This window comes from Musa acuminata, chromosome BXJ1-8 (assembly GCF_036884655.1).
Source record: "Musa acuminata AAA Group cultivar baxijiao chromosome BXJ1-8, Cavendish_Baxijiao_AAA, whole genome shotgun sequence".
Taxonomy (NCBI): domain Eukaryota; kingdom Viridiplantae; phylum Streptophyta; class Magnoliopsida; order Zingiberales; family Musaceae; genus Musa; species Musa acuminata.
This window is the reverse complement of record NC_088334.1, coordinates 569,907-597,253: the sequence shown is the minus strand read 5'-3', so window position 1 is coordinate 597,253 and position 27,347 is coordinate 569,907. Positions and strand designations below refer to the sequence as shown.

At 36.2% G+C, this 27,347-nt stretch overlaps 3 protein-coding genes across 3 annotated transcripts in view; all 3 read right to left on the bottom strand.

The window, feature by feature from the left end:
- Window positions 1–120: 120 nt before the first annotated feature.
- On the bottom strand, window positions 121–17,130 carry LOC103994177 (probable alpha-mannosidase At5g13980). The gene is made up of 29 exons (XM_009414502.3): window positions 16,816–17,130; window positions 16,628–16,711; window positions 16,396–16,484; window positions 15,989–16,163; window positions 15,579–15,698; window positions 15,384–15,470; window positions 15,236–15,307; window positions 14,685–14,798; window positions 13,955–14,055; window positions 13,781–13,874; window positions 13,513–13,680; window positions 13,333–13,422; window positions 12,754–12,819; window positions 12,602–12,658; window positions 9,105–9,324; window positions 8,850–8,989; window positions 8,528–8,596; window positions 8,353–8,412; window positions 8,198–8,269; window positions 7,513–7,560; window positions 7,290–7,409; window positions 5,219–5,284; window positions 4,871–4,983; window positions 4,690–4,774; window positions 1,653–1,763; window positions 1,488–1,583; window positions 784–831; window positions 566–634; window positions 121–495 (listed from the first exon to the last, which is right to left on the bottom strand). Exons 1-29 carry the CDS (start codon window positions 17,035–17,037, stop codon window positions 277–279), a joined length of 3,075 nt encoding a protein of 1,024 aa, XP_009412777.2. The 5' UTR covers window positions 17,038–17,130; the 3' UTR covers window positions 121–276.
- A 1,338-nt stretch (window positions 17,131–18,468) lies between these two features.
- LOC135680475 (trihelix transcription factor ASR3-like) lies at window positions 18,469–23,704 on the bottom strand. Its single transcript, XM_065194393.1, has 3 exons — window positions 22,438–23,704; window positions 22,299–22,340; window positions 18,469–19,048 (listed from the first exon to the last, which is right to left on the bottom strand). Exons 1-3 carry the CDS (start codon window positions 23,072–23,074, stop codon window positions 18,771–18,773), a joined length of 957 nt encoding a protein of 318 aa, XP_065050465.1. The 5' UTR covers window positions 23,075–23,704; the 3' UTR covers window positions 18,469–18,770.
- Window positions 23,705–23,845: 141 nt separating this feature from the next.
- The window catches only part of LOC135680474 (histone-lysine N-methyltransferase, H3 lysine-9 specific SUVH4-like), a 43,976-nt gene continuing 40,474 nt past the window's right edge, over window positions 23,846–27,347 (bottom strand). Inside the window, exons 14-16 of the mRNA XM_065194392.1 lie at window positions 27,121–27,303; window positions 25,409–25,627; window positions 23,846–24,270 (exon numbers count right to left, since the gene is read on the bottom strand). Coding sequence (XP_065050464.1) covers window positions 24,157–24,270; window positions 25,409–25,627; window positions 27,121–27,303 — 516 coding nt within the window. The 3' untranslated portion in view covers window positions 23,846–24,156. The remainder of the gene's footprint in view (window positions 24,271–25,408; window positions 25,628–27,120; window positions 27,304–27,347) is intronic.

Here is a 27,347-nt window from a genome sequence, read left to right as displayed (position 1 = left end):
TTCCTTCAGAATTTTCTTCCTCTTTAATGCATGTTGATCGATGGACCAAGAAATTACAACACAGACTTTTATAATGCATATACAGAACTATAAGAGAAAATTCCTCATGATAACCATAAATGAGAGGTGTTTGCAGATGCAAATTTATTTTTGATCACTAAAGAAGGTTCAGAAAATCCACACTGAGATGTCTCGTGACAAAATCAGCTGGAATTATTCATAATTATATTACAGGACATGCGTTGATGCTCAAGAAGGCTACAGAAATGCGAAACGTTAATTGTTCTTGTCAGCGGTCACTGATTTATCGAGATTTAGAATAAAAGTGCGGATTTCCATTGGTCCAAGCTCAACCACCAATTTGGAAGGATCAACAAGACCTCCCTTGACTATGGTTTCATCAGTTGAAGAGCTCTCCACTCCCCATTTTAGCTTCTTCTTTTCCATTTCAGCCCTTTCTTGGTTGGCACTTAAGTTCATTTCAGTTATATTGATCTGAAGAAACACAATGAAATGAATATGTAAGAGAAGCTCCAAGTAAGATATTTATCAGGTGTTGTTTTACCTTTCTTCCTGGAAACATTTTCTTGAGTTCAACATATGCTATTTTTGAAAGATCTTTATCCTCACCCACCTGTCATGTTTGTGGAAAATAAAAGGGGATGCGCCCAAGGTGGTTATTCATATAGATACACAGAATTAACAAAAATGATTTTCTAATTTTTCCATTTTAAAATCAGCAGTAAAGTCAAACTAATGCAAGCATTATCTTGAAGAACATACCTCATATAGGTGTCCTAACCTTAGCAGAACACTCCCATCTTCAAGCTCCTGGATGTGCAAGAATATAATTGTAACAAAGTATTTCAAGAGTAAACTTTGAAGTTTATTACAATAGTTTTCAATGAGCCAAAGACATGGTTATCATTCACTTTTGTTGAAGTCAAATCCTAAAGGCTGATTTGGTATTTAGGTAAACGGCATCTCCTTGTCTTGTGTTATGGCTTTAAGTGACAATGCTATAATAAACTGGTCTAATAAACTTTATTCATCTCTGAAAAGAGCTTTAGTATACAAACAAATTTTCTTTGAAAAAGAAGAATATTGGGTTATATATCACAAAGTTCATGGAGATCATTGAAAATGGGGGTGCCACCTTGACACACCATTTCACAAAAAAGTATCAATAACAACAGAGCATGTCATTCTTTTATATTCCTTTCGATAGTCACAATTCTCCTAAGCTGGCAGCATGACTGGAGCTATAGAGAGAAGTGGTAGGGGCATATAATGGAAACAATTCAATGATTTTAAAAGTTACTTCCTCGTTGCAGGGACAACGAACATGAATAAGTGGCTGTGGCACAGGCATAGAAACAATCTATGGAAAAACAGAATTATTATACAGAAGAGCAGATGTTTGGACAAGCAAGTTGAGCACATATAAGAGAGCTTCAATGTGCTAGAAAATATTTGCAAACAATTACCTGGAGAGTAATCAATGCAACGTTCTCTGGCAAGCTGTATGAGTGGTCCAGCATTGAGAATGTCGTTATATGAAAATTCGACCAGTTGCCTTCGTGCTGTTGAAGTACAAGCTAAACTTCTAGCTATTTGGCAAACGCTAATAATTTATAGTGGCCGGATTTTACCTCTTCAGAGAATGCTATAAGAAGAGGAGAATATATCTGCTGGCCTGTTGACCTGCGCCAGTGGGCTCCTTCGCCTAAAGGATCGACTCTAATATATAACTTACCTTGAATCTGTCAAAGAACATTTAATCTGTGCATTAACAAAGGACAATTTGACAGTTTGTAAACTAACAGCAACTGGTTCGAAACCACTCTCCACGAAAATAACTAGAGAGATATGCCATCCTCAAAAAAGAAAATATTGAGTAAATGAAATTCACCACTTGTGCAGGTTAGTGTGGCATCAAGTGTCAAAGATAACTGCTATCCTGTTTTTCAGTTCTCATATATGCATGGAATCAAATTGATACATCAACTAGCAACCAAAAATCAACAAAATCTAATAAAAAATATTGAGTGAGTGATAGAATAAAGATCACATGGATTATACAGATGAAAACATAAATAAAAGCAAGAAGAATTGCTTTAATACAGGTAAAAGAAGACAAGGCCATCCAAATATACAATTAATTATAAAATCTATTTTTCAGCCAATAATAGGCTTCTTTAAGTAAAACATAAACTGACAACTACTAAACTCTATCTGGGTTTATAGGGAATTAATAGGGAAAAACTTCCTTTTGAAAACATAAAATCACATAAAAGCCTACCCAAATAGACAGCCCAAAACTCGTATTGCAATTTACCTAGCCAACATATTTACATTTTAAATAGGATACATAAATGTAAAATGGCATAAAAATGATATTATAAAATTTCACACATTATCAAAAAGCAATGATGATAATCACTTGAGAATCAAATATTATCATATTAGATGCATCTAGATTCCAAATTAACATAAAATAAAGGCAAACTACGATAACCAAATCCAAGTCGCACCAATGTGCTTCCTCCATGAGAATCATGCTCCTTATTCTTAAAAATTTTCAAATGAAGCCCTGTTTGACAGCCTTATTAAGAATGATCGCTTGATTTGCATTATGAAATATCAACAGAACAAAGACCAACAATGACAACTAGTAATGGCAAGAGACTAAATGATGAGAGTTATAAAAGGTAATAAGCAAAATAATGGGACAAGTACCCCAAGAAAGGAAGAAAATTCTTGGCCTAGCAAATAAATGAAATGAATTCCTTCCAGCACCACAATTCATCATTGACACAATACACACATCTGCATCACTGATTGCAGGCTCCTCTAAATGGGCAACAAGCAGTTGATATTATAGTCTATCTCAAACACAATAATAGGAAAATTTCAAGGCAGGATTTTTCTTTTTTAAAAAATAACCATTCAAATGTGATTCCTAAATAACTCAAACCTACCCAAAGTCATAACTGAAATAGGACCTATAAGCTTGCATTAACTTGGAACTAATTAATTCTATAAATTACCAAAACAAATGATGAAATCAACTAAAGGTCCTAAATTATTACATTACACACAACATCCGGTTTAATTAACTGCAACACAAACATAAACTAACTGAACACATAACTGAACACAATATAAAAATTTGCTCCTGCTCTGAAAAATCAAATTCTTGTGAATATTTGCCATTATTATATGGAGATTTCTTGAATCCTTGATTCTCAAGACTAAATAATTCCCTATAAAATTTTTTATTCCATGACAAAAGGATCCCAGTAAATTTCTCTTGCCATTTAAACTTGCTCCGGTACCAACTATTGTAAATTGAAGTGTGGTGTTAGGTCAAACCAAGGTTCAAAAAACCGGTCAGTACTTACTGGTCTGAGCAGGGACCAGTATTGGGACTCAGCAATTTCTTTTCATCATCATATTCCCTGTTTTATCTTTTCTTGTGAGACCATACATCTACTATGACATTCTCACCTAAACTATCCAATATATCGGTCAATTTAGCTTAGGTAGTTTAGAAAATAAAGTTCAAAAATCCTAAATCAGTAGGACTAGTAGTGACCAGTTTACTAGTTTGACCAGGGACTGGAACCCAGACTAGGCAAAATCACCTAGTTTGATTCAAAATAAGACTTTTATTTATTTATTTTCATTTTCTAAAACTGGAGTCCTGGACAGCTGAATCAACAGCTGTTGGCTATCAACAACAGCTTACTATGGGAACTATTGTGCTCCATTTCTTTCATCTAAGAGCTGAGAATGTAATCTCCATCAATTCCACCAGCTATAGCAAATGATATCAGAAATAAATTAAATATAAAGAAATAACGATGGTTTTATTGCCATGTTACCGTCAATATTACATAAAGATTTATACTTTATCGGTAAAAGATTCCAAACAATCAAAGTTTATATTAGTAGTTGAACATAGTCATGTTGTCTAGTATCAGAACTGAGGCATACAGATCATTTATTTTGAGATATTGTGGTGCAGTAAAAGCTTTACTCTGTACATGATATCGAAATTTAGATAAAAACTTCAGAACCAAGGTTCACAATTTCGTATCGTACCAGAGTATCGAGATCAGCTCGGTACGGTACAGTACGAGTATATCGAGCGGTATGCTCTGGCGTATCGCTCAAGATATATATATATATATATATATATATATATATATATATATATAATAAAAATAATAAAGTTAAAAATAAGAAAAAGGACGATGTCGCCTCGTTTCTTCTCCTCGCGCGGATGAGAAGTCACCAACGACGTCAAGACCTCGTCACCTCAGATGAGGAGGAGGCGACATCTCATATGCGGCGTCCGGCGAGAGAGAGCGGCAACGGATTGGGATCGTCGAGGTAGAGCAGCATCAGATCTTCAGGTTCTCCCTTTTTTTACTCCCTCTTCTTCCTTCTCCCTCGGCTAATACCACCCCGTAGTAGGCGGCAACGGTCGATATCAACCGTCACCGACCGATTTCGCGTGGTAATGGGGCGAAAACAGCCCCAATCAGCGGTACCGCTCGGTAGCGGGTGGTCCACATACTGGTTTGCTGGCATACTAGTACATACTACTCGGTATGGACGGTATTATTCGAAATTAAAAACCTTATTTAGAACTACATATTTTAGATATTTAACTGTACTTACTGCTAGCCCTTCACATTCAATCTCTACACAAACTACTTCGTTAAGGGCTTCTGCAACACCCCGACTATCATCATGAAGCAATCTCCTATACAAAAAGTAACATAAGACTATATCAATTTGGCAGTCATTTATTTAATACAAGTTTTGAGAGACAGTAACTTAGATTTAAAAGAGAAAATACCTATGGAGCATCAATTCTACTTGGCCATCCACCAAACTGGTTCCACCTATTGCTCGATCTGCCAATACTGATAGTTCTGTACTGTCATCTTTGATATACATTCCTAGGTTAATCTGAAATCAGAGAAAAAAAGAACTATATATTTTGGCATCATAATATGATATTAATCTGGAAAATTATTGATAGAAAAGCTAAATCTTTGTGCCAAAGGTGTTCAGTTCTTGCTAAACTAGAGCATCTAGGATGCTTATACTTGCATGAAGGCTTCTTAATCTAATTTTGACATAATGTGCAGCTTAGCTAGTGCCAAAGATCTCAACAAAGAATAGTTTACAGACGAAAGCATACAGGATAATAATTTCCAGCAACAGGCTGGTTGATTTGAAGTTCCCAATCAGACCTGTAGTCTCGGATCTGAAAAAGGCAAAAGATTTCAATTTCAGCCAAATAAAAGACAATACGAACCATACAAATAAAATTTCATTTTTCTTTTGAAGCTTTCAACATTAGGTGACCACAAAAAAGTCCTTGGCAGTGAGAAGTTGGAGGCTAAAGTTGTAACAATAATTCCATGTTCCCACCCAGCATTAAATCACAATCAAGTTGTTGACGTTCCATCAAGTGATAATTGATTATACATTGTTGGCATGCTTATAGAAACCAAATCTGACTAAACTGCTCCTCAGATGAAATAAAAAGAGGGCAATCAAGTTGAACTCTCTTTTATTTGTCTGGTTGAAGACATGAAACATCATCAAGATTGGCTATGAGGTTTCAACCATGGTTTTAAATTTTGATCCGGCACCAATACCAGTCCTTGGGCAAACTGATTTAGTACCAGTACAATGTGGCATATTGACACACATTACACCAGTTCTGACCAGCATGAGTTCAGCAACTAGCCAAACCCAATAAAAAATAACATTCTTTATGGTCATTGACCTAAATTAGGATTAATAATTAGTGAAAAATATAAATTTGGGTAAAAAATTATGATTAATAATCAGTAATCAGTGAAAAACATAAATTTGGGCAAGATATTAACTGATAATGAATCCAAACATGTATTATACATAGAATACAAACCCTATACAAAGAGAACATATATAAAAGTTAAAAGTCTTAAATATCACATGTTGTCCAAAAAGGGTTTATCATAAAAGGTTTATATAGTGGACTGCAAATGGTGTCCAAACTCCAAAGAATATGCTCTCTACTGTCCATTCATTGTTTATCAAACTTATAATTAGTGCCATTATGGGTGACCACTTACAGTATAGAATAGAGGTCTCATCAATCTATCATAATCTTCATAAGACCATAAATCCACTGTGAATTCAATCTGATTTATCAACTGACTTGTGGAAAACTCTCCTTAAAATACTTGGTATGGATGAACTAATTGTTGCATATAAGAGTCACACCATATAGGTCCCACTACATTTTAAAAGACTCTCCTTGACAATCTTCTCATCAAGATATCTGACGATAATCTCATATAGAGGATAAGCTATACACTGAGACAATGTTTTTTAATAATGGACACCAAGTAATGAGGGTCTCGAGCTATATTTGTAGGGATGTAATTGAAGATGAATAATTTTGTAATTGCCTTTTGTTATCATTCTTCTCCTACTTAGCATTAGCAAAAGTTGTGAGATATGAGTCGAAATCTCAGGAGCTGATAATGTATGGAATAAACTAACCCATATACCTGTTTGGAGCTACATTACACTAGTAGTAGTCCTGCTAGCTTATGTGCAGCACTGGAACTCTTACACACAGCTCCCACTGGGCTGCTTCACAGTGGAAGTCTGACTGAATTGAGGACCCACACCATTATCACTCTCATTAACACAATCATACTTTATATATAGAGAGGCTTCACCAAATCCATGCCAGTGACTTAGGACCTCCCCTTGCATGTAATGATATTATTAAGGATATATGAATCTCGACTGTAAGTCTAAGATTATCATCAACATCAACCCTATGATCCTCCTATTCAACATGGATGAACAACTCAGATGTTTGTCTATTGATATCCTTTTATTATGTATTTTTCTTGCTGCAACTTCAAAACTTTTCTAGGCATCCAGCTTTGTACTGAAAGCCTGTCTAATCACTTGCTTTCTACATTTAGTTATGTTGAAAAGTTCATAGATCAAATGATACTTCACATGGATTATTCTTCCACCCCGACCATGTTGTCACAGTGGATGCACCCCTAACATCTTGTTATAAATTGTTGCCTCCTTAAAAAGGGCATATCCAGTGATGAGGCAAACTGTTATAGTTGATTCTTATAGAATAAAAACCAAGTTCAACCTTATTTCCCATAGTGGCTAATATGAACTTGCCAACAGATCCAAATCGTTATAGTTGATTCTTGGTGTTCTACGGATAGGAAAGAACTTACTCTCTTGATAAAATCACGTCCATTGGAATCTGTGTAGAATGTTTTGCTGGTATTCATAGTTGTTGCGATCTGAGTGACTACTTCTTTACCAACACCATCATTAGTTGGTATAGGACCAACCTGTATTCAGCAATAGACCATTGTTCAAATGGACAAACATATAAATGTGTTGATTTGATCAGAGATAATACTTCTTAGGAGGTTAAACAAAAGGGAAACTTACAATGAACTCTACTTCCAGATGTTCTTTTGTCTTGTATATTCTTGTAACCTACACATGGAAATTAAGGTACTTTTTCTTAAAACATCAGATAATGCTTATTTATGCAGCTAATAAATTACAATTTATTGCAATATCGGGTAAGCAGAGTAGTTGCAAGCAATTCATCCTTCCTTTGAACAAGGATTAACAAAAACCACAATGTTTGTATATGGTGTATCACTGTATTGTTCTAAATGCTGAGAAGTCTCTGGTCAGAGTTGCCTGCTGTAACGTTAATCATGCCAATTTATGTAGGTCATGATGTTCATATACCATGCTAGTGGATACTGGCACTAGCCATGAATGCATGTGGTCCTTTGTTTCTGACTGTAACTTTGATAAGAGTATATTCAAATCATAGATTTGATGATCAGTCAACTGTTTCGAACATAAGTACTTTTACGGTCAGCTATGAAATAATAGGTGCAATAAGTATTATCACATTATCTTATGCAAATTCTAGAGGAACAAAAGGCACGATGCACATTTAAAATACAAAGATTTCTTTAATGAAAAGGGAAATACCTGATACACATTCTAGAGGAATAAAAGGCTCGATGACATTCAAAATACTAAGATTTGTTTGGTGAAAGAGGAAATTATGATACCACGCAATAATTTTTTTCATGTAAACTTGGAATATCACCTGATATATCCATGAACTTATCTGCTGATGTACTTCATGTAGTAACGGCCCTTGCAAGATTGTCAAAGGGACCTAAAAAAGTAAACTTACAGTGAAATGTTCACAATTATTTTCCCACACAAACACACACACACACACAGATATTCAAGATATACCTTTTTCTCGGATTGTATTGGAAATTTACCACTTGGACGAAATACATAAGCACCAGAAGCCTGAATCAAGACAGACAAATTTGTATAGTTAGTAAAAAGTTCTGTAGCATTTGCTCTATTATAACTGAGGACGATGGACAATAATTTTTTAAAAAAGAAAATGACAATTAAATACCTGAGGATCAGCACCACTTCCATCATCTCCAGAATAGAAACTGTATGTCTGTTCTACAGAAGCTTTGACCTTGAAAGTGGAAGTAGATCCCAATCAGGTGTCACCATTAAGTTAGAAAATTCATATAAAAAGCTAAAAACAATTCTCAAAGATAGGCTTCTACGTGATTGAGAGAAAAACTTCAACCATAATTTTTTTGATCAGTTTTTCTGATATAAGATAAAATGATGAATAATATAAAATTGCAGAAGGAAAGAGGAACATCAAGAAATAAACATATAGAAGAAAAAGTTTCAAGATGAGGGTGATTTAGAAACCATACCAAGCTTCTTTTGTTGAAATAATGACTTAACTTGTTTCCATCCAGATCAAACTGTAGCTTCAGATTTCCTAGTTCAATCTCCATTGTGGAATTTTCCATACCTTGAGATGAAGATACCATTGACATAACAGCATGTGAACCTGGAATTTTAGAACAACAAATTAATAACCTCTTATTCAGAATTTTCTACCTCACTTGATAAGTAAACATAATTGATGGTAGAATATGGCATATCCAAGCAAATGGAAAAGTAACCTGTCTGTTTTGCACTTTTGATGAAATATGTAGTGAACCCAAGAGGTTGTACTGTTACTGGGAATGCAAGCCAATATTTTGGTGTTATGCTTGGAGATTTTCCCAAATATGCCTTGACATAAAAATTTCGTAGGGCTGTTGAGGGGCTTTTTATAGGTAAAAGCTGTGACTCAATTTCTTTTCCTTCATGATCCAGCACAAGGACGGAGTCACTAACAACCTGCAAGGTGTTTTGTGGATAACTACATTAATTCAGCAATGTATAGCTAAATGTAATTAAAAAATCCATAAAATACCCATAGATGATGTAGAACTAATCGACAGAATTATCTTGAACTATCAAAACCCTAATAAGCAAGGTCTGCCATACCAAATCGTACCGCTCGGTATGGGCGGTACATACCGGTTCGATAGGCTAACGGTACGCGGACTACCCTGTACCGGTCCGACTGTAGCAGTGCACTGTAGCTCTGTAGCAGTGCAGTGTAGCAATACAGTGCACTGTAGAAATGCACTGTAGCACTGCACTGTTATAATAGTAGTGCAGTGCACTCGATGCACTGTAGCAGTGTAGTGCACTCGATGCACCTAGGTGTACCGCTCGGTACACCATACCGTACCGGTATCGAGCCCAGATCGAAACACCGGTACGGTACGGTATTACGAACCTTGCTAATAAGATCTAAACACCCACAAGAAATGGATTTCATGCATCATTTACAATTTAAACTTAATCAGATACAATCGGTTATCATATTCAAAAGGACCTTAACAAATTTTTCAAGGCTTAAAAATAAAAAAATTAATCATTTAGGCCTTTGTAAGTTATTTGCATAGTCCTGCAAATTTATAAATTTTTAGAATCAATATTTATCGTCTATTGATTTATTTAATGACTTTAAAGTTATTCATATATAATATACAAATAATATCATTATGTTATGTTTTTCTTAATATTCAATAAAATTATTTTATTTTATTTTTCATGGCATATTGACGACATGGAAAAATGGCCAAAATAGCTCCAAAAGTTTTTGAAAAATAGAAAAAAAAAGTTAGAGAGGGTTTTTAAGTTTGAAATAAATATAAAATTAGTATAATTTTAACAAAAATAATCTAAATTAGAAAAAATTGTGACACATCTTTTTCAGGCATTGAGGAGTAGCTTTGTGGTACATTCTGAACCTTCATTCTGTTAATATTGAATTATCTACAAAGAAATAATTTAAATTTTTTGATTATTTTTTAAACAAATTAAACCTTAAGATTCAAATGAATTAAGTAATCAATCGATATATATACTTGATTCTACCACCAAAAGGAATGACGAGACTCCATGAGCAGTGGATTGGGGTCCTCGATCCTATGTATATGTATATCAATTTGATATGATTGTCAAACTTAATCCTAAAATTGATCTCACGACATAGTATACTGATGCACCGTATGCCATTAGTGCATCAATGTGGTGATGGTTATAATCTAATTGTCATGAACCACATGTATTCAAGGTGGCTCCTAAGGCAAGGACGATTGTGGTATGTATTGGTGCAGAACATAGAGAATGTCAGAATTTTTACTTGTGCCACTAATCCACTATTTTGTCTCATAAGATTAATCACCGTACCACGGCTCAGAGAAATATGACTAACTGTCACCATACTATTATTGGCCATAAGATTCTCTATAATACGACAATTATGAGTATGATGAGCTTCGCTCTGTGTCTATATTATGTAGGCTTTGTCGCATCTGTTCAAAATCATCCACTGTCTTTCTCTTCCCCTTTTATGTATAAACTTAACTAGTACTTCGTCGAGCTCCATGACCTAAATCTTGGATGACATGTATAAAATACTACCTTCCAGTCCATACACTACCCTCAAATTATGTAGACGAGACCATTGACTCCTTGGTGTCACCACCATCATCAGTCGAGACACTGTTATCTACGTCACTGCCATGTCTCTAGACCAAGCGGGTTGTTGAATGTGATTGAGAAGGTGTCTCATCGCCCGAGTCGATTCTTTCCAATAGTATGGCTAATGCTACCGCCTTCCCCTTTGCCTTTGACATTGCACACTAGGTGGACAATTGTGATTATTGAGTGTCTCTAATTCCTTGAGCAGTTTGACTCAATGTTGTCCGACTCCCTCCACCACGTTTGGACCGAGGGAGACCTTCTTCCTGCTAGGGATGTATTTCCTCTTCTTCTATTGTCTCGGTCGAAATACAAAGATTAGACCTATTAAGTGTCTAATTTAAAAAAAAATCAGCATTAAACACACTAATCACAACATTAAAGGCTTTAATTACTCCCTAATTAACACTATATACTATCTAAAACATGTCAAACAACATATTAGAAATTAACCACATAGAATAGGCTTAATCATCTCAAATCAATAAAAATCTAGAAAGAGAATATATACCTCTTGATTATAGTATTATTCCTTTTAATCCTCTCAAATTTGATCCAATCCACGAATTACAACTTTGTTGAGTTTAAGAGAGTGAAAATATGAGAATGAGAGAGAGAGAGAGAGACAGACAGAGATGCGAGTGAGAAAGAGTTCGAAAGAGTAAAATAGATTGAAAGAGATGGGAGCAAAGGATTTTCCTATGGTTCAAATGGTTAAATTGACCGTTTGAAATAAGACAATCTTAGCCCTTCATTGGTAACGGTCGATATCCAATTGTTATCAACCTGAGGTTTAAAAACCCTTTTCCTATGGTTCAAACGATGAAATTGACCATTTGAAATAGGACAATCGGAGCCCTTGATCGGGTAACGGTCGAAATCCGACCATTACTGACCGGTACAGACCCCATATCGCCCGATACGAGGTCATATAACGGGTACCGCCAGATAGATGATGGTTCGCATACCAGTCCCCTGTCGAACCAATATGTACCGCCCGTACTTGGCGATATAGCTCAGTATGGCGAACCTTGGTATAACTTCACACTAAGCATATTGATACTTGGATTGCATAAGACTTAATATCTTGAAGATGCAGTTAGAGCCATCTAAATATGTTCTTTAGCTCCATCACTCTTGTCAAAAGGAATAATGTTGTTTGGCATCATCATATGAATAGCAATGCATAGACCTCATAACCAAATATGAAAATTTTACTACTTATCTAGTAAAATATAAAGGGCCCATTTTAAGAGATAGTTGAATGCAATATGTGCATAAATTTACACATTAGAAGATAGGAAAAATAAGTTCTGTAGAGTATGGTTACCTTAAAATGTTAAAATCATATAACATTAGATCTAGAAGCAATTATAATTTACAAAGTTTTAACATTTAAATTAAACCAACAACTATTATTGTATTGAACTTTTTTTCTTCTTTACTTCCATATGGCAAGCAAAGAGTAATTGATTGAATTATTTTTTGGAAATATGTGGACATTCAGGTGTAATCACTATGTGCAGATCAAGAACAAAAAATTATTAAAAAGCCATTAAAAAGAAAATGTTCTTACAGGTATTCTGATAATGTCCTCCCTCATCCAACCAAGAGAGTTATAGACAAGAACAACCTACAAAATGAAAACTCTAAAGAAATTATTTTTGGACTGTAACCAGACTATATTCTTTATACAGAGGAAGATATCAAATACAGTGAAGAACCTACCAAGCTTCTTCCAGCATATAAATCTGATTCAGATGGAGGGCAGTAACTTATGTTAAGAAGTGGGCACTAGACAAATAATAAATTCATGCATTAGTATCTGAAGATAAAAAAGATATAGTAAAGAAAATTACTTTTTTTCAATAAAAGAAGAAATTCAACCATCACGAGAATAGAATTCTCAATAATCAACTGATAGGAGACAAAATTTGTATTAAATTTAAGGATATGATAATTCATCCAAAAACTGTGATGGATTCACAGATCCATCAACACAAACAAATTAACACAAGTCAGATGAACAAATGCAAGAGAATAAGCTTCCGAAACAGTTCATGTCTGTTAGGCCTGATTAGGCAGGGTATATAATATATATGTCTTGCGTGGCACAAGTGTTGTCTCCATCATTGCTCTAAACTTACAACTGCTTTTACTCTAGATGTACTTTTGTAACAGAGCAAACATACAATTAAACAAATTGCAAATTCAAAGCAGATCAAAGATTTAATAAAGAAGATCATGCAAGAACAATGCAGAGTTCTCACCGAAATCTACGGAACAATATAGGTAATCATTTACTACCTGCTCAAATTTTGTTACTGGGAGACAATCACCAGAACCTGAGATAGACTCTGTCAAGCAAGCAAATGAGGATTCAACCACCTTAGAAGCCTACAGAAAATATACAAGTATGAATTTAATTGTATTGTAGTGGAAGTATGAAAGAAACTTGGAATGGTTATGCCCTGGAAGAAACAACACCTCTGCATAACCAATTGCCAAACGCTTGGCATAATCATTTGCAACATGTTGTTTTTCTGTTCCTGTAATGGCATCATGATGTTGAACAATTGCTAAAGCATCAGCCAAACTGTCTGTTGTAGGGCCAGAACTACTTCTTCCTTTAATAAACTCTAACTGTCTAGCTGCCTGAACTTAAAAAAGATGATCTTATCAATTGAAACTTGTAGCCAATAGATTGAATAGAATTGCAGAATATAATGCTCAGTGGCTCCTAAGAAATACTTACCACATAGTAAGAACTCATTAATCTTACATAACCTTTTAAGGCAGGCCTACTTGTGAAGTACCCTGTCCAATATGCATTTGCACGATCGGCATATCTAACAGTTGAGATTGGAAATATTAGATGATATTGCATTAGAAATTTTAATGATCTGTAGAAATTTTATTCTTCACTCACGGGAAGAAATCATCAGTCTTCAGTGGCCAAGATTCATTTGCTGCATGTTTTGCATTTGTGTAAATGGACGGGGTTGAATACAAGGCATTAACACGGCCGTCCTAAACCAGAGGGAAACTACAATTCAGATAAAAGGGGAAGTAGTATATCTTGCAAAAATCAACATAAATTCCAATTTGCAATCTTCAATCTTTATTTCTTTCTTAAATTGTAACAATTACTTGAGTAAAAACAATTTTTATGTGCTTAATAACCTATGACATAGATTCGTATAGGACAAATGGGATGTCTTGAAAATTTATGGACCTCAAAGGCTATACTTTTTAGTAATATGATATTCGATGTTTGCTTGGGCATAAGATTAAACATAGATGGAATCTCTGTAAATTCATGTTAAGAAGAAAAAGAAAAACTGCAGTGCAGGTTTCTTTTATGGAGTAGTCAAAACATTTTGGGAACATTCAATGAGAATAAGAAAAAATAAATAAACTCTGCAGATTCTCGCATGTTAATGCATTTTAAAGAGAAGACATTCCATAACAGAAATGGGTTAGTGCTTCAGAGACATGCAAATGGTCTTTTACTGACAAAAGTATCATAAAAAAGCTAAGCAAGATAGTAATGCATCAAAAACTATAGCTGTCCTATTTAAATAAATATAAATAAGGAATGATACACATGCTGAATCTCATCAGACTACCTAAATTGCCTTTTCTGGAAAAAGTATTACCTTGTTGACATAATGAATGAATTTATCCATCTGTCTGAACCATGAATTTGCATACTGATATTTGAAATCAGTCCCCATGGTAAACATGATGTGATCTGTTCTAGTAATGTTGGCCTGAAAAAGAAATTTGATTAGTTATTGCAGTTCTAACCTATGGGCCCGATGTGCAGTATTCTAGGTCTAATTTTTCATCTATAAGCAAAAGAAGTCAGATAAAAAGAAATTTTTTTGCTGATGAAAATAATGGCTATTTGAATTTTGAATGTCCAATTATCAAGAGTTACCTGAAAATAAAAGCTATTTTGACTGCAGGAGACAATTCAACATTTATGAAATAGTATAGTATTCGCACCAATTTCTCAGAATAAGCACCTTTTATGGCCATAAAAATTCCTTGATTTATATCCCAAAGGAAAGAAAAGTAAATGAAAAGAAATAAGATACAGTTAACATTCAGGTGGTAGGTTAACTAAGCATTTTGCTGAATTTCTGGTGAAAAAGATTTAGAAAGTAAGTAGCAACTGAAAATGTATTAGAGAAGAACAAAATACCTGGGATAAAGCTGCAGCCACAAAATCATCTACTCGCTCTTGAACATTGTAATCAAATAAAAGGGGATCATCCTTCCACCATATACGATGATCACAGTAAATTTCTCCATGAGTAAATAATATTCTATAGCATTATCCACGGACTGACCTGAATAACAGGTGACTCATCATTAACTTCAAAGTAAAAGCCACCTGGAGGAGGTTCATAGTTCTTTGGGAATATGCCAGTGAATATCTGAATGGAGGTTTGCATTAATTAGATCATTCATATTAAACACGATTGAAGGAAGAGAATATTTAACTATGCATTGCATCTTAAAAGATGTAAGTCCGAAGAACTTACATCCACAGATGAACCAAGAGTTTTGGAACCCCGCCACACAACCTCAAGGCTCTTAGTATCCTTCCTTTTTTCTCGGTCTTGGTAATCAATGCGTGAAAAATAAAGAGCATCGAATCCAAGCTGCAAATAGGTATAATTTGTATCAAAAATACAAAAAAATTCATTTAGTCTGAATTGATAGACATGTAAAACTAGTGGAATCTATTTAAAAGGTATTACAGTAGCTTGATATGAAATAAATGAAAGAACTGGGTCAAAAGAAATAATCTTGTATTTCCAATTGGAAGCAAGATCTCTGCTATTTTTAATCCACTTCAAGTTGTGTATCAGAAAATTAAATATTGCAACTCTTCAGTCAGGGTTTGTTGGAACTCTTCAAGTTGTGTATCAGAATAGCTTGAAGTATGTACCTCTGCTCCAAGTAAATATGCTTGTACAGCGGAATGTCCAAAAGGATCTATCTGCCAACCAATCCGTGGAAGCTGATCAAACTCTTGTTTCAGAAACCGATGTCCAAGTGTGGTCTGATCAATCATGTCGATGTAGTGGACGACTGCTTCATCATGCATGCACCAACCTCCATTTCTTCAGAATCAAAAAGTCCACAAGGAAAATGAAGAATTAGACATGAAGCAGAATGAAGAAATCCTTGAGATTCCACAAATTTTTGTATTTACTCAGTAGTTACAACAGTAGACCTGTATAACAGTAGAAGAATGTACTAAACTCAACCATGAAATGGCAATGCTAATCATTGTAACCAGGAATTGGACTAAAGAGATATTAAGGCAAGAAACGTCGAAGCAGCAGAGATTACATGAACTCCAACTGTCCCGAGTTGACCAGCTCCTTCACCAACTTCTTCGTCTTATCGCTCTGCTGTCTCCACCATCGGATAAAGAATGCCTATGCCGAACATCCAAAATCCAGTCAAGGATTCCCAAAAAAAGGAAAAAAAGGAACAACAGCCATAAATTAACCTCAAAAACAGAACTTTGAACCAAACTGAAACGTAATAAGATAATAACAGAGCAGGAATCCAGAAAGACCATCTCAACGAAAATGAACTTGCGACTCTTGTCGGCCAGAAGCGCCTCGACCACCGAATCCAACACATTCTGGATGCAAGCTCCCTGTTTTCCACCAAACGGAATCCACCAAGCAAAAAACCCAATCAAGGGTCAATCAACCTCGAGACCAGAAACTGGTAGGTGAAGTGTCAGCGATGAGAACTGACCTGGATGGAGTTGTTGGAGCCGACGTAATACTGGTCGATGGTCTTGAGCCAGCCGACATCGTCGTGACTGTGAGGCACGAGGTGGACGTTGAGCTTCCCGAGGACGACGCCCCCCGACGTGTTGTAGGCGATGTAAGCGGCGTCCGCAAGACGCCACCACGAGGCCAAAACAAGGAGCAGGTGATGAAGGAGGAGAAGAGAGGAAGAGGCGGCGATCGCCATGGCCAGCACAGCTCTATCTCTCTCTATGCATATGGAGCTACGGAGTGAGGAGATGAGACTTGAGGGATCACGAGACTTGAGGAGACAATTATTGGTTGCCTTATAGCAAGCATCATATGGGGGGTGTGTGTGTGAGAGAGAGAGAGAGAGGGGGTTTGGGCGCGGATGGTCCACGCGAATAGACGGCTATGATCCTGAATTGTAAGAATTCGATTAGAAAATAATTTGGATCCAATCCACACCGGAGTCGTTTTGCCACGGACAGGGAATTGCTCATGTCCCCGTCTCAAGTCGGCAGGACTGTGGGGTTCAGGATCCTCTCCAATTCTCACTTATCTCGCCCATTTCAACCGTCCACAATCCCCAACTCAAATCTCGGTCGTCCATTTGGGCCACAGCACCCGTCGCTTTAAACGCCAACGCAACGGATAAGAATGGGAGGACGGGTCTGGGTTGGAAAAGTCCAATTCCGGGACCGAATTGGGTCGGATCGTACCTCGAGTTAGCGACAGGTCATACACAAGCATCAGATGCACCGCAGAGAAAAGTCCATTCGGTCATTAGTCAATGTTGTTGGTCTTTCCCTTGCGTGCAACAATGATGATGAGCATTTACATTACCCACCAAGCTGTCTAGAAAACTCGCGTGTCTCGTAGTCTCAACACCACCAGTGTAGTTGGTAAGTAATAAGAATAATGCACATCGCTAATGCATGTAACGCAAGACTATCAAGACGTTCACTTTTATCTCATATGATCGATACGCCACCGGACTGACTCTCTGAAGGCTCAGGCTCAAGAACCTGGAGGGAGATATGACTCGATTCCCAATGCCAGAAAAACACAAAGCATGAAGAGTAGTAATTTACCTCGAACAACATGTTTGCTTTCGTCTTCATCATCGTCGACTTGGTTTATGTCGAAGGTCCAAGAATGATTGATGCAGCTTATATAATTGCCTTCATCGTCGCCGATGTAAAACAATTCGTAAGATGTTTTGATCTTGGGCCAATCTGTTCTATTTCAAGTTTCTGAAGAGCAGCACAGCATGCGAGGCCTCCCACCAGCCACTCTGACATGCGAGCATGGTTACCCCTTCATCGTCTGTGGTCAGTAGAGACCTCAACTTGAGAACCAATTCATTATCCTCCAATACCAATGTGGTCAGTAGGATAATGTTATGCTAAGTTATTTTGGTGATGATTGTTATATTTTTTTTTTTATGAATTAAAGTTTAACATTGTAAAAACTTTTCACATTTATCAAAATTTATGACTATCGAATTTTTTTTATTAAAATAATATTCATATGACTTCTCTAATGCCATAATGCCACAATGTTGTGAGATGATGTAAAAAATGGTGCATTGAAATCTGCACATTGGTCGCCACCCTTATGGTCAAAACAACACAAGCATAAAAAGTCTTCACTGTTGTGTTTTTCTTTTGTGCAAATAGAAATCAGCTAACTGATTATAATTCCACATGTACATCTGCATGCTTTCAGTAAAAGAGAAGAAAGTTAAAAGTTGATCATTACAGGAGAAGGAATTGAAACCAGCCCACAACAGGATTTATTGATCAATTGATCAGCTAAACCCTGTCTATTTTCAACACTGAATCAATAAAGAAATGGTGTTCCTACAATGTCTAATTTGTTATTGCTGCTCAAATTTGCAAAACACAATGGATTGTCGACGTCCTATGTGCTCCATTCATCAATCATCTCAGAGGTTTATAGTTTATCTGCAATTCTTCCAACAGCATCGACAAGTTTGTTAAGAACATCAAGAAGACTATTAGCTTGCTCCCTCCTTTGATCCCTCTCCAGTTGTAAGTTGGCATTTTGAGCATTGAAGTGTGACACGATCATCTTGTTGTTTCTCTCTATGATTTTGATCAGTTGGTTGTCAAAATTGCTACTTCCTTCTTCTGGTGAAATGCGCCGCCGCTTCAGTCCCTGTGATGATTGTGTCTCATGGTCATTAGCTGGTTGTCTATCGTTGACGATCCCTGCAAACATAAAGTTGACCATACAGTGGTATAAGGTAATAAGCTGATTCTAATGTTTAGCATGGAGCCATTGTAAATGATACATGATCACAATCCACCAAAATGGATGACTGCAATTCTTACAGATAAACCTAGATGCCATACATTGGTTACCACTTTCATTTCAGAACAAAAGAATTGGTGCTTGGTTTCATGGCTCAAGCAAGTTAGGTTAGACAGTCTCGAGGCAAAAGATGAAAAGACTCATATTAAGTTATTAGTAAAAAAGGTAATTATAGTTGCAGAAGTATCATATCTGATGATTAAACCCATAAAAATTGTTATTCTGATCAAAGATCCTCTGGATAGATGATTTGTGAGATAAGAAAGAGAAACAAGACTTCAGAAACAAATTTCTTTTACAACCAAAGTCCTAAAGAGTTCTTGTACACATTACAGGCTGATCTACAAAATCCATCAGAATACATCAATAATGACTTGCTGATATATTCTTAATAGTTAATAGACTGAGGACTTCTGGTGTTAGGGGACTATGCGTGTCATTTTGTTCCCGGCTAGCAGTTCACTGAGGTGATTAATTAAATCCCAAACGAAATGTCATGGCCTATCATTAGATGAAATCATATCAGATGTCTAACATATGACAAGGCAGCACATCCATCATCTTGAATGATAAGGATAGGTAAATCTTTCACAAACAAACTGAACATAGACAAAATCCTAGAGCAATTAACAGTTTCCTTTGCATCTCCTTCACATCACCCTAGGTTACAGATTTGTTATGTACTCAAACAATAAGAAGCAATAGATCAATATACCAGTGCATATGATAGAAGAAGGCCTATGCACTTAAAAATGTGGGCCTTTCAGGGGGGCTAAAGATCATCCTATGTGCTTGCCATCACATATGGGCATGGCATTGGCGCTTGAGAGCCCATCAGCCCACCTACAAACATGAGAAGCAGGCTGTATGCTACCATCACTGGAAGATTGAGTTTCATCATCAGCATCAGCTATAACTTTCAGAGTCGTTCTGAGCAGCTTCAAAGTGAGGCTATAGGTGTGAGCCCTTTGTGTCGCTATGGCAAGATTGTTGGCCTTATAAGGGGTTGGCATTTAACATACGGACTCCTTATCATGCACGGATGTGGCATCAGTGCATGAAAGCCCAGCATCTCGATGTGCCATATGCATTGCAAATTCCTCAATTAAATTGTACCATAACCATCAGCTAAAGTTCTTTACAAAGTGGTAAAGCTTTAATCACACAGGAAAGTGGCAAAGGAACATAAAGATAAGGAGAACAAACATTTCTAACTTGTGGGATTTATTAAAATATTTGGATCCAACTCCATTATCCCTTGTGATAAAGACGAGGGCACCTAAGTACTTACATTATGTCAATAATTCACAAAAATGAATTTATAAAATGTAAATTTTGCACATGCTTAAGCAAAAGAATTCCTTTACCTCTGGTCTTTTTGTATCACTTAAGTCTTAAAATTATTGGTCATTCGATGATATAAAACAAGAGATCATGCATGATCCTTAAATTTCACAGCAATAATTTCCAAGATTCTTGGTTAATCTGCTTACTCGATTCTTCTTTAACATCAATCTTCTTATATAGATCTGTGCCATATGTGCAAACTGTATTCATAACATTCATTCCCCGTTCATGATCGATTCCTTAATCAATCATAAACCAAGATACATTAAATTGAAATGCTTATGGAGAATGCTCAGTAGTCTAGAAAGAAACAAACATATCAAAATAATTAGTGTTGCTAAGATGCAGATGATAAAATGGATGTGTGTGACTACAAGAAAAAAAATAATATAAATAATTGCATTTATAAATAATTAGGGTTCAACTGAGGTTGAAATAAGAGAAACTTTCGAGGTGATTTGGACATATCCAAATGAGACTTTGAAATACATCTGTTAAACAAAGCAAATCAATCGAATTAATAAGATATAAAGGAAGACCTAAGATGACTTTTAGATTCAACAGTAAACGACTGTCATTGCTCCCAATTGATGAATGATTCGACAAGATTCCTATAACTAACCAGAAATAGTTAATTCTATCAAGGAAAGCTGGTATATGTTTTCATACGAAATTATTTATTGCCGAAATAAGTTTTATAGACAACATCCAACATTTTACATCCTGAAGATAGCCAAAAGCCATAAACAAGCAAATGCTGGAATTATCTTCTCAAGGAAAAGAGAGTTTATGATCATTGAAATTCACTGCACATAAAGCCATCCAGATCCAGCTTAGCCGCTACTCAAGGTAGCATTTGTTTCAGTCTAAGGATGGCTGTATCGTACAAAAATGAATGGTACTAAGATGGAACAGATTAATCTAGTCAGCAAGATTTAGCCCAGTTGATATGGGATCACATTAACTATACGATGAAGAGGAACAAATTAATCCATTATTTCCTAGTTCTATAACTACCCTTGTCTTTCCCGACATGTTCTCTCTTTTAGTTATCTTAAACTCGAATAACCCATCTAATATTATCAAACAACAATGTGTTAAAAACCAAAAAAGAACTAGGAAGTTAACCCAGTTGGTTGTGTCAGGAGAAGTTAAGCTGCTTCTTTTAACCATGAAATACACAAAACTAGTTTCCAGGATCAATTTGTCATTTACACTATACAAATGAAAATATTAAGATTTGATTATTAGCTAAAACCACTTTCCCTTGTCGATCAACAAGACCATATCCAAAATCACATAACAATAACCTGTCATTTAATCATGTATTTTGGTCAGAGTGGCCGTTCAACTTCAGAGGAACAATCTTATCAAAGCTTAGCATTTCCTTTTAGAACCTTGGACACAGCTCCAATTTGAAGGTTCACACAAAAGTTTGCATCATCCATGAAAACCACCATCATAGGAGATTTTTTAAGAGGAAAATATCTAACGAAAAAGGAAAAAACATACTTTCTTGCCAAGGATAAACACTGTACCATTTTTGGTACAGCGTTCACCATCATAGTGGCTTTCATAACCACTGTGCATCATTCTTGCATAAAGGTAACTGTGACATAAAGAAATCACAGTGTGCATCAGGTGTAAATCAAATAAGAACTATTTGATTCCATCAGTGAACCATGATCAAGAAGCTATTCCATGTTATACTTCTGTAGCTTTCGAGTCAGAATTGGATACCAAAGACACAAGTATCAAACGCAAAGAGTCTCCAATTTAAAGTGCAAAACAATAACATACCTGGATCCGAAAATTCCTGTTGAAATGGCTCGAACTTCCTCTCTGCATCCAAAACCAAAACAGTTTAACGTAATAAGCCCCAATTATTTGCTGCAGAAAGATTGAATCTTTGATCTAATTAGATCCAGTAACAAGTTACCAGATATTGGCGTCACCGCAATCGGCGGCGGCAGCCTCTCTTGCCCATCCATCCCATTTTCGTGCTCGCAATCGGAGAACAAACCATTATCCGCTGCAGTCCGACCGCTATCAAAGACTGCCTCCTCCTCTTCCACTTCCACTTCGTCTTCCTCTTTTTCGTTTTCCCCCTCCCCACCGTCACGAACCTTGACCTCAGCCTCCTCCTCCTCCTCCGCCTCCAACTCGTTCAGCACAGCCCAGTTAAGGATGTCAAAGACCTCCTTATCGAAGAACCCAGGCAGCCGCCGGTCCCTCCGGCAGTCGTTCCTCATAGCCCAGAAGGACTCACCAGCCGCCGCCCCTTCCCCGCCCTCCCACGCCCGTACCTTTTTGAAGTCGCACGCCAGATTGCTCCACCGCTTCCGGCACTGCAACATCCCTCGGTCCACCCCCTTCCGCCGGCAGTAGGCCGACACCCACTCCCACTTCGTCTCCCCCGCCGCCGATCGGGGCCCGCGGGCGCCCCTCCCTCTACCCTCCGCAGCCCGCTTCGCCTCTATCAGCACCATGATCTCGCGCCGCGTCCACCGCGGTAGCCGGTGCGGCCGCGAAGCAGAGCCGCCATCTCCTCCTCCTCCGTTGACGCCGTCAGCCATTTTAACGGCGACCTAACAGAAGCAGGTGAGTCAACCAACAGGCGCCTTGACTTTCTGTACAACACCAATCGGTTTAATAAGGACAGAAGACCGACAAATAGTCAAATAACAAAACATGGATGGAATCATCTTAACAAGGCACAAATTAAATTAAAATTTAAAATGTGCTTTAAATCCTCCATGATTGACCATATAATAAATAATATATGTCGATCATTCCTTGCTTTGCATCATAGCTTAAAAAAGGATTTGACTATTAATTTTGTTGACTAAAATGAACGTCCATTTATCTTTGTTTTTAATGCACTTTTAATGAGTTTTTTTATAGTTCAATGTCTTAAAAACCCAAAATAACGTGATGGACTGCATACAAAACTTTGAATGATAGGGAAAAGTCAAACAATAGTGATATTGTCAAACGATTTAGGAACTTAGATTGACTAATAATTTCCGATCAATTTGTTTATTTATCAACAACAGAATTAAGCATTAGGGCCTTTTCTACCTCTAAAGAGAACTAACTCATCACATACCAAAATATGAAGAAAATTATGGAAACATTAATTCTTTGCACTTTCTCTTTTCCACAAAAGCGTGAGATTCTTCTGTTCTAAAGAAAATTATGTGTAGAGAAAAAGAACGCATGGATGAAACTTGATTACGAATACCAATTATCCATAATTGGTAAACAGAGCTCTTTTCTTCTTTCATTTAGGTCTTTTGTGAACCTAAGAGCTTTTAGATCAGAGTAGACACTCGGAGGGGAACAAAAGAAATCACCCTGGAGAAGCATAATAGAAATAGAGTAGACATTTGGAGGGGAACAAAAGAATAAGAATGCATGAGGATCATTTTTTTCCTTCAAATCTTATAATAAAAGCACTTAAATACCCTCCCTCAACTCAAAAGAGAACAATCACCAGCCTGGAAAAGGTCTAATCAGTAAGTTCACGAACAAAGCCCCCCTCTCTCAGAAAACCCATAGAGGCAGTTTATTCGTTACTAAAAGAATTGATGGGCACCACCCCGCACAAATCTAAATGGCATGTTACCATCAATGTGGCCAATGTCCACCCAAACGTTTAGTAGAGCCATTTTCTACAATCCACCGCCCCACATTGGCATGGCAATTTTATGACACTTCCATCTGGTCCTACAACACTATCCAATGCATAGCCGTAGTCATATGTGAGCTCCTGCAGGACACAAATCAAATTAGCATAAGAAGACTCTTTTAGTACAAGATAGAACCACTAAGTTGCACTTCTGATTTTTTTTTTTTTTCAAATTTGTGTATCTAAAAGGCACTAATTTGACTATGCATTTCTACAACTTATACAATATTAGTGGTTAAATAATATTCCATTAAGTTACTTGAGTATATAATGTATGTCGGAAAGAAAAATATTATCATATCCAAATCATGACAGTATGTGACTTTAATTATCAAGATTAAAAATCCAATCTAATAAATACCAATCAGCTTTATAGTTCCAAGATCAATAGCAAAAGATCAAAATAATATTAGCACCAAATGATAGCAAGCGTCATCAAGTTAAAAGCTTAACTATCTAACATTATTGGTTTTGTCTAATTAGAGAGAACTATGACATTGTTAGGCCAAAATAACTTACATGATCCAATAGACTACACATAAAGAAGTTTCAAGAACTAAGAAAATACAGAGAACAACCCAGCTAATGCTAGCCTTATAATTTACTACAAACCAAGATAAGTGGCATATCTCAGTCCCACAACCACACCATGAAATGGAGCGTGCTTTGTTCCTGGTAATTATATTCTGAACCAGCATTGGCAACCAAGTGGATGCATGCTGACCTTCCCTGGTGGCAAAATTATGAACAAAGAATGTATGTAGAATTCAATTCATCAAGATATTCTTAGAGGATCACCTCCATAAAGTGGCATCAGTTCTTGGTGTTGAAGATGTTTTGAATATATATTTATTCTAAATCCAAATTGATAAAAAATAGAGTCAAGGAAAATATTTTGACAGGCTTCCAGTGAACCATGCACAGGATCTGGGGAGGGTCAGCTGCTAGAAATTCTGTGTGGCAACTGGAAATCAGTACCAACTTCCATTTTCTACTTGTTTTAAACTTTTTACTATTACCATAATTTGGATTATAGTTAAAATAGACCTTTATTGTGCAAAATGGTAGTTCGCAGGAATACCAGCATCAAAGTATACAGTGAGACACCTAGTTTAACAAGACAAGATCATAGAAGCACACATCTATAGTCATGTCAACTAAAGTATACAGTGAAACACAATTGAAAAAAAAATAATGGAAAGTATGAAGAGGGAATCACCTGCAAAGGAGGTATAGTATCTGCAGCAAACAACATTACTTTGGCCATTTTTATATCATGATGAGAGCTCAAAATACATTGGACAAAGAGATTTGGCTGGCAACTGTGGTTAATGAATCTTGCAACATTGCCAACTGAGCCTGCATCGATGCAATACTCTGCCACTTCTGACTTCTTGTCATCAAGGTTGATGAGCAAAGACACATCTCCAGGCCGCCTCTATCAAATACATCAAGTTAGGATAACTAAATTCCTCTTGCAAAGAAATTATGGCACTAGCTAAAATAAGGATACTCTCAGGACAAAAAGATAGCAATAGAGCTTGTAAATCGGTGTTGCATGCAAAAAATAGAAACATATTATTTGTTCTGGTGACAAACATTTATCGATGACATGATTGTAGCCTTAGGAAGTATGCCAACATATTAGTTACAATCGGCCAATGTGATAATGGATCTCATGTTTCATGTTGCCCAACTAAAAGTCTATTTGAAGCACTTGCAAAAGTTGCCATTGACAAAAAGCAATATTGACAAAGCCAAATAAATTGTCCTACTTGTAATTGAAGCAACCCTATCATGTCAAAGATACTAATGCAAGTACAAAATAATTACCAAAACTTTCATCAAAATAAGCAAAGGCTAGAAACACTTAAATTAAATGTTAGAAAAACTTGTTTTCCTTCTAGGGCAGTATCACTAATTGCCAAAGAAGATACCTCTAGACGCTTAATCACGATCATTAACTTCAAGATTTATAATATTTTTACAGAAAGTTAACTTTGGAGTATTCATTTGGGATATTGTGTAGAAAGAATTAATTATAGGGCATTGACTAGGTTCTGATATGTAACATTAAAGAAATTATTACAACACAATCTATTGTGGCACTTATATTTTTTCTTCAATATTCCTAAAAATTAAGAACAAAAAGAGAAATATTCCAACTACTATGAAAATCATAACACAAAAAGACATCCGTATAAGTTTGCATGATGTTTGGAGTAAGAATCCTGCACGAGCAACAGTCAATATCTAATTGAGTAAAAATTAATGTTTATTATTAATTAGCTGCATGTTAACAAGTAAACTACACGAGTACAGTAGAGGACTATAAAGAATATGGATATGAGCTTTCTAACATGATTTTGAAACTTGATCTCATGGAGAAGCTGTAACAAAAAATGCTAATTATATTTTAACAAAGGTGACCTCTTAAAAGTCCTTATAGAAAGAAAGACTAGGAAATTTTATGTGAGACTAGGAAAGTCTCTTTAGAAACAAAGTATCAGCATCTAGCAAAGCAGCTTCTTTTGTCGAAAAAGATTTTCATGCATGACTGCAGGTACACAAGTGTTTCATGTTCCAAAATATCTTGTATAATATTATGTTGGAAACTTCAGGTGCAGGATCCAACAATGATTCACATTCTTCATGTGCAATGTTGTTACTATTTTTCTTCTTTAAAACCCATTGTCAAAAGCAATCATGATTGTCATGTACTAATGACAGTGATATTGTGTTTAATCTATTCCAGCTGCCACAGATTTGTTATGAGACATGAATAAGTGAATAAGTATTCAAGAGTATCTTTGTGTGCAGATACTCAACAAAAGTTTTAAGATTAAGCTACCCAGGCAAGCAATTTTGTATAAGATTCTGTAATAAAATAGACTTTCACTGAAGTAAAACTGCTCATTTTGCAATAAGCACCTCTCGACCATCAAGGCCCTTCATCGTTTGCAGGCAGTCAATTTCAAAAATATAGTTGTTCTCCTCTACGTTGTCAATCTCATCTGTCTTTGTAAGAATCCCAGTATATTCACATATAGGAGCACCAGAAGGAATAGTATCCCAGGATCGAACACCCCAGCCTTTCTTTGGCGTGCGGAACACCTGTAATATGACGCAAGCAACAAGAACAAAGTCTGATAAGCTTT

Bases quoted from the DNA above. Each gene is read 5' to 3' on its own strand.
- LOC103994177 (XM_009414502.3), bottom strand. From the start codon at position 17,037: ATGGCGATCGCCGCCTCTTCCTCTCTTCTCCTCCTTCATCACCTGCTC. The intron at 8,597-8,849 runs GTATGGTTTCTA...TCCACTTTCAAG, and splicing joins ATTTCAACAAAAGAAGCTTG to GTCAAAGCTTCTGTAGAACA. The intron at 832-1,487 runs GTAATTGTTTGC...TTGCACATCCAG, and splicing joins TTGCATTGATTACTCTCCAG to GAGCTTGAAGATGGGAGTGT.
- LOC135680475 (XM_065194393.1), bottom strand. From the start codon at position 23,074: ATGGCTGACGGCGTCAACGGAGGAGGAGGAGATGGCGGCTCTGCTTCG. The intron at 22,341-22,437 runs GTAACTTGTTAC...TTTTGGATGCAG, and splicing joins TGCGGTGACGCCAATATCTG to AGAGGAAGTTCGAGCCATTT. The intron at 19,049-22,298 runs GTATGTTATTGT...TTATGTTTGCAG, and splicing joins ACAGGAATTTTCGGATCCAG to GGATCGTCAACGATAGACAA.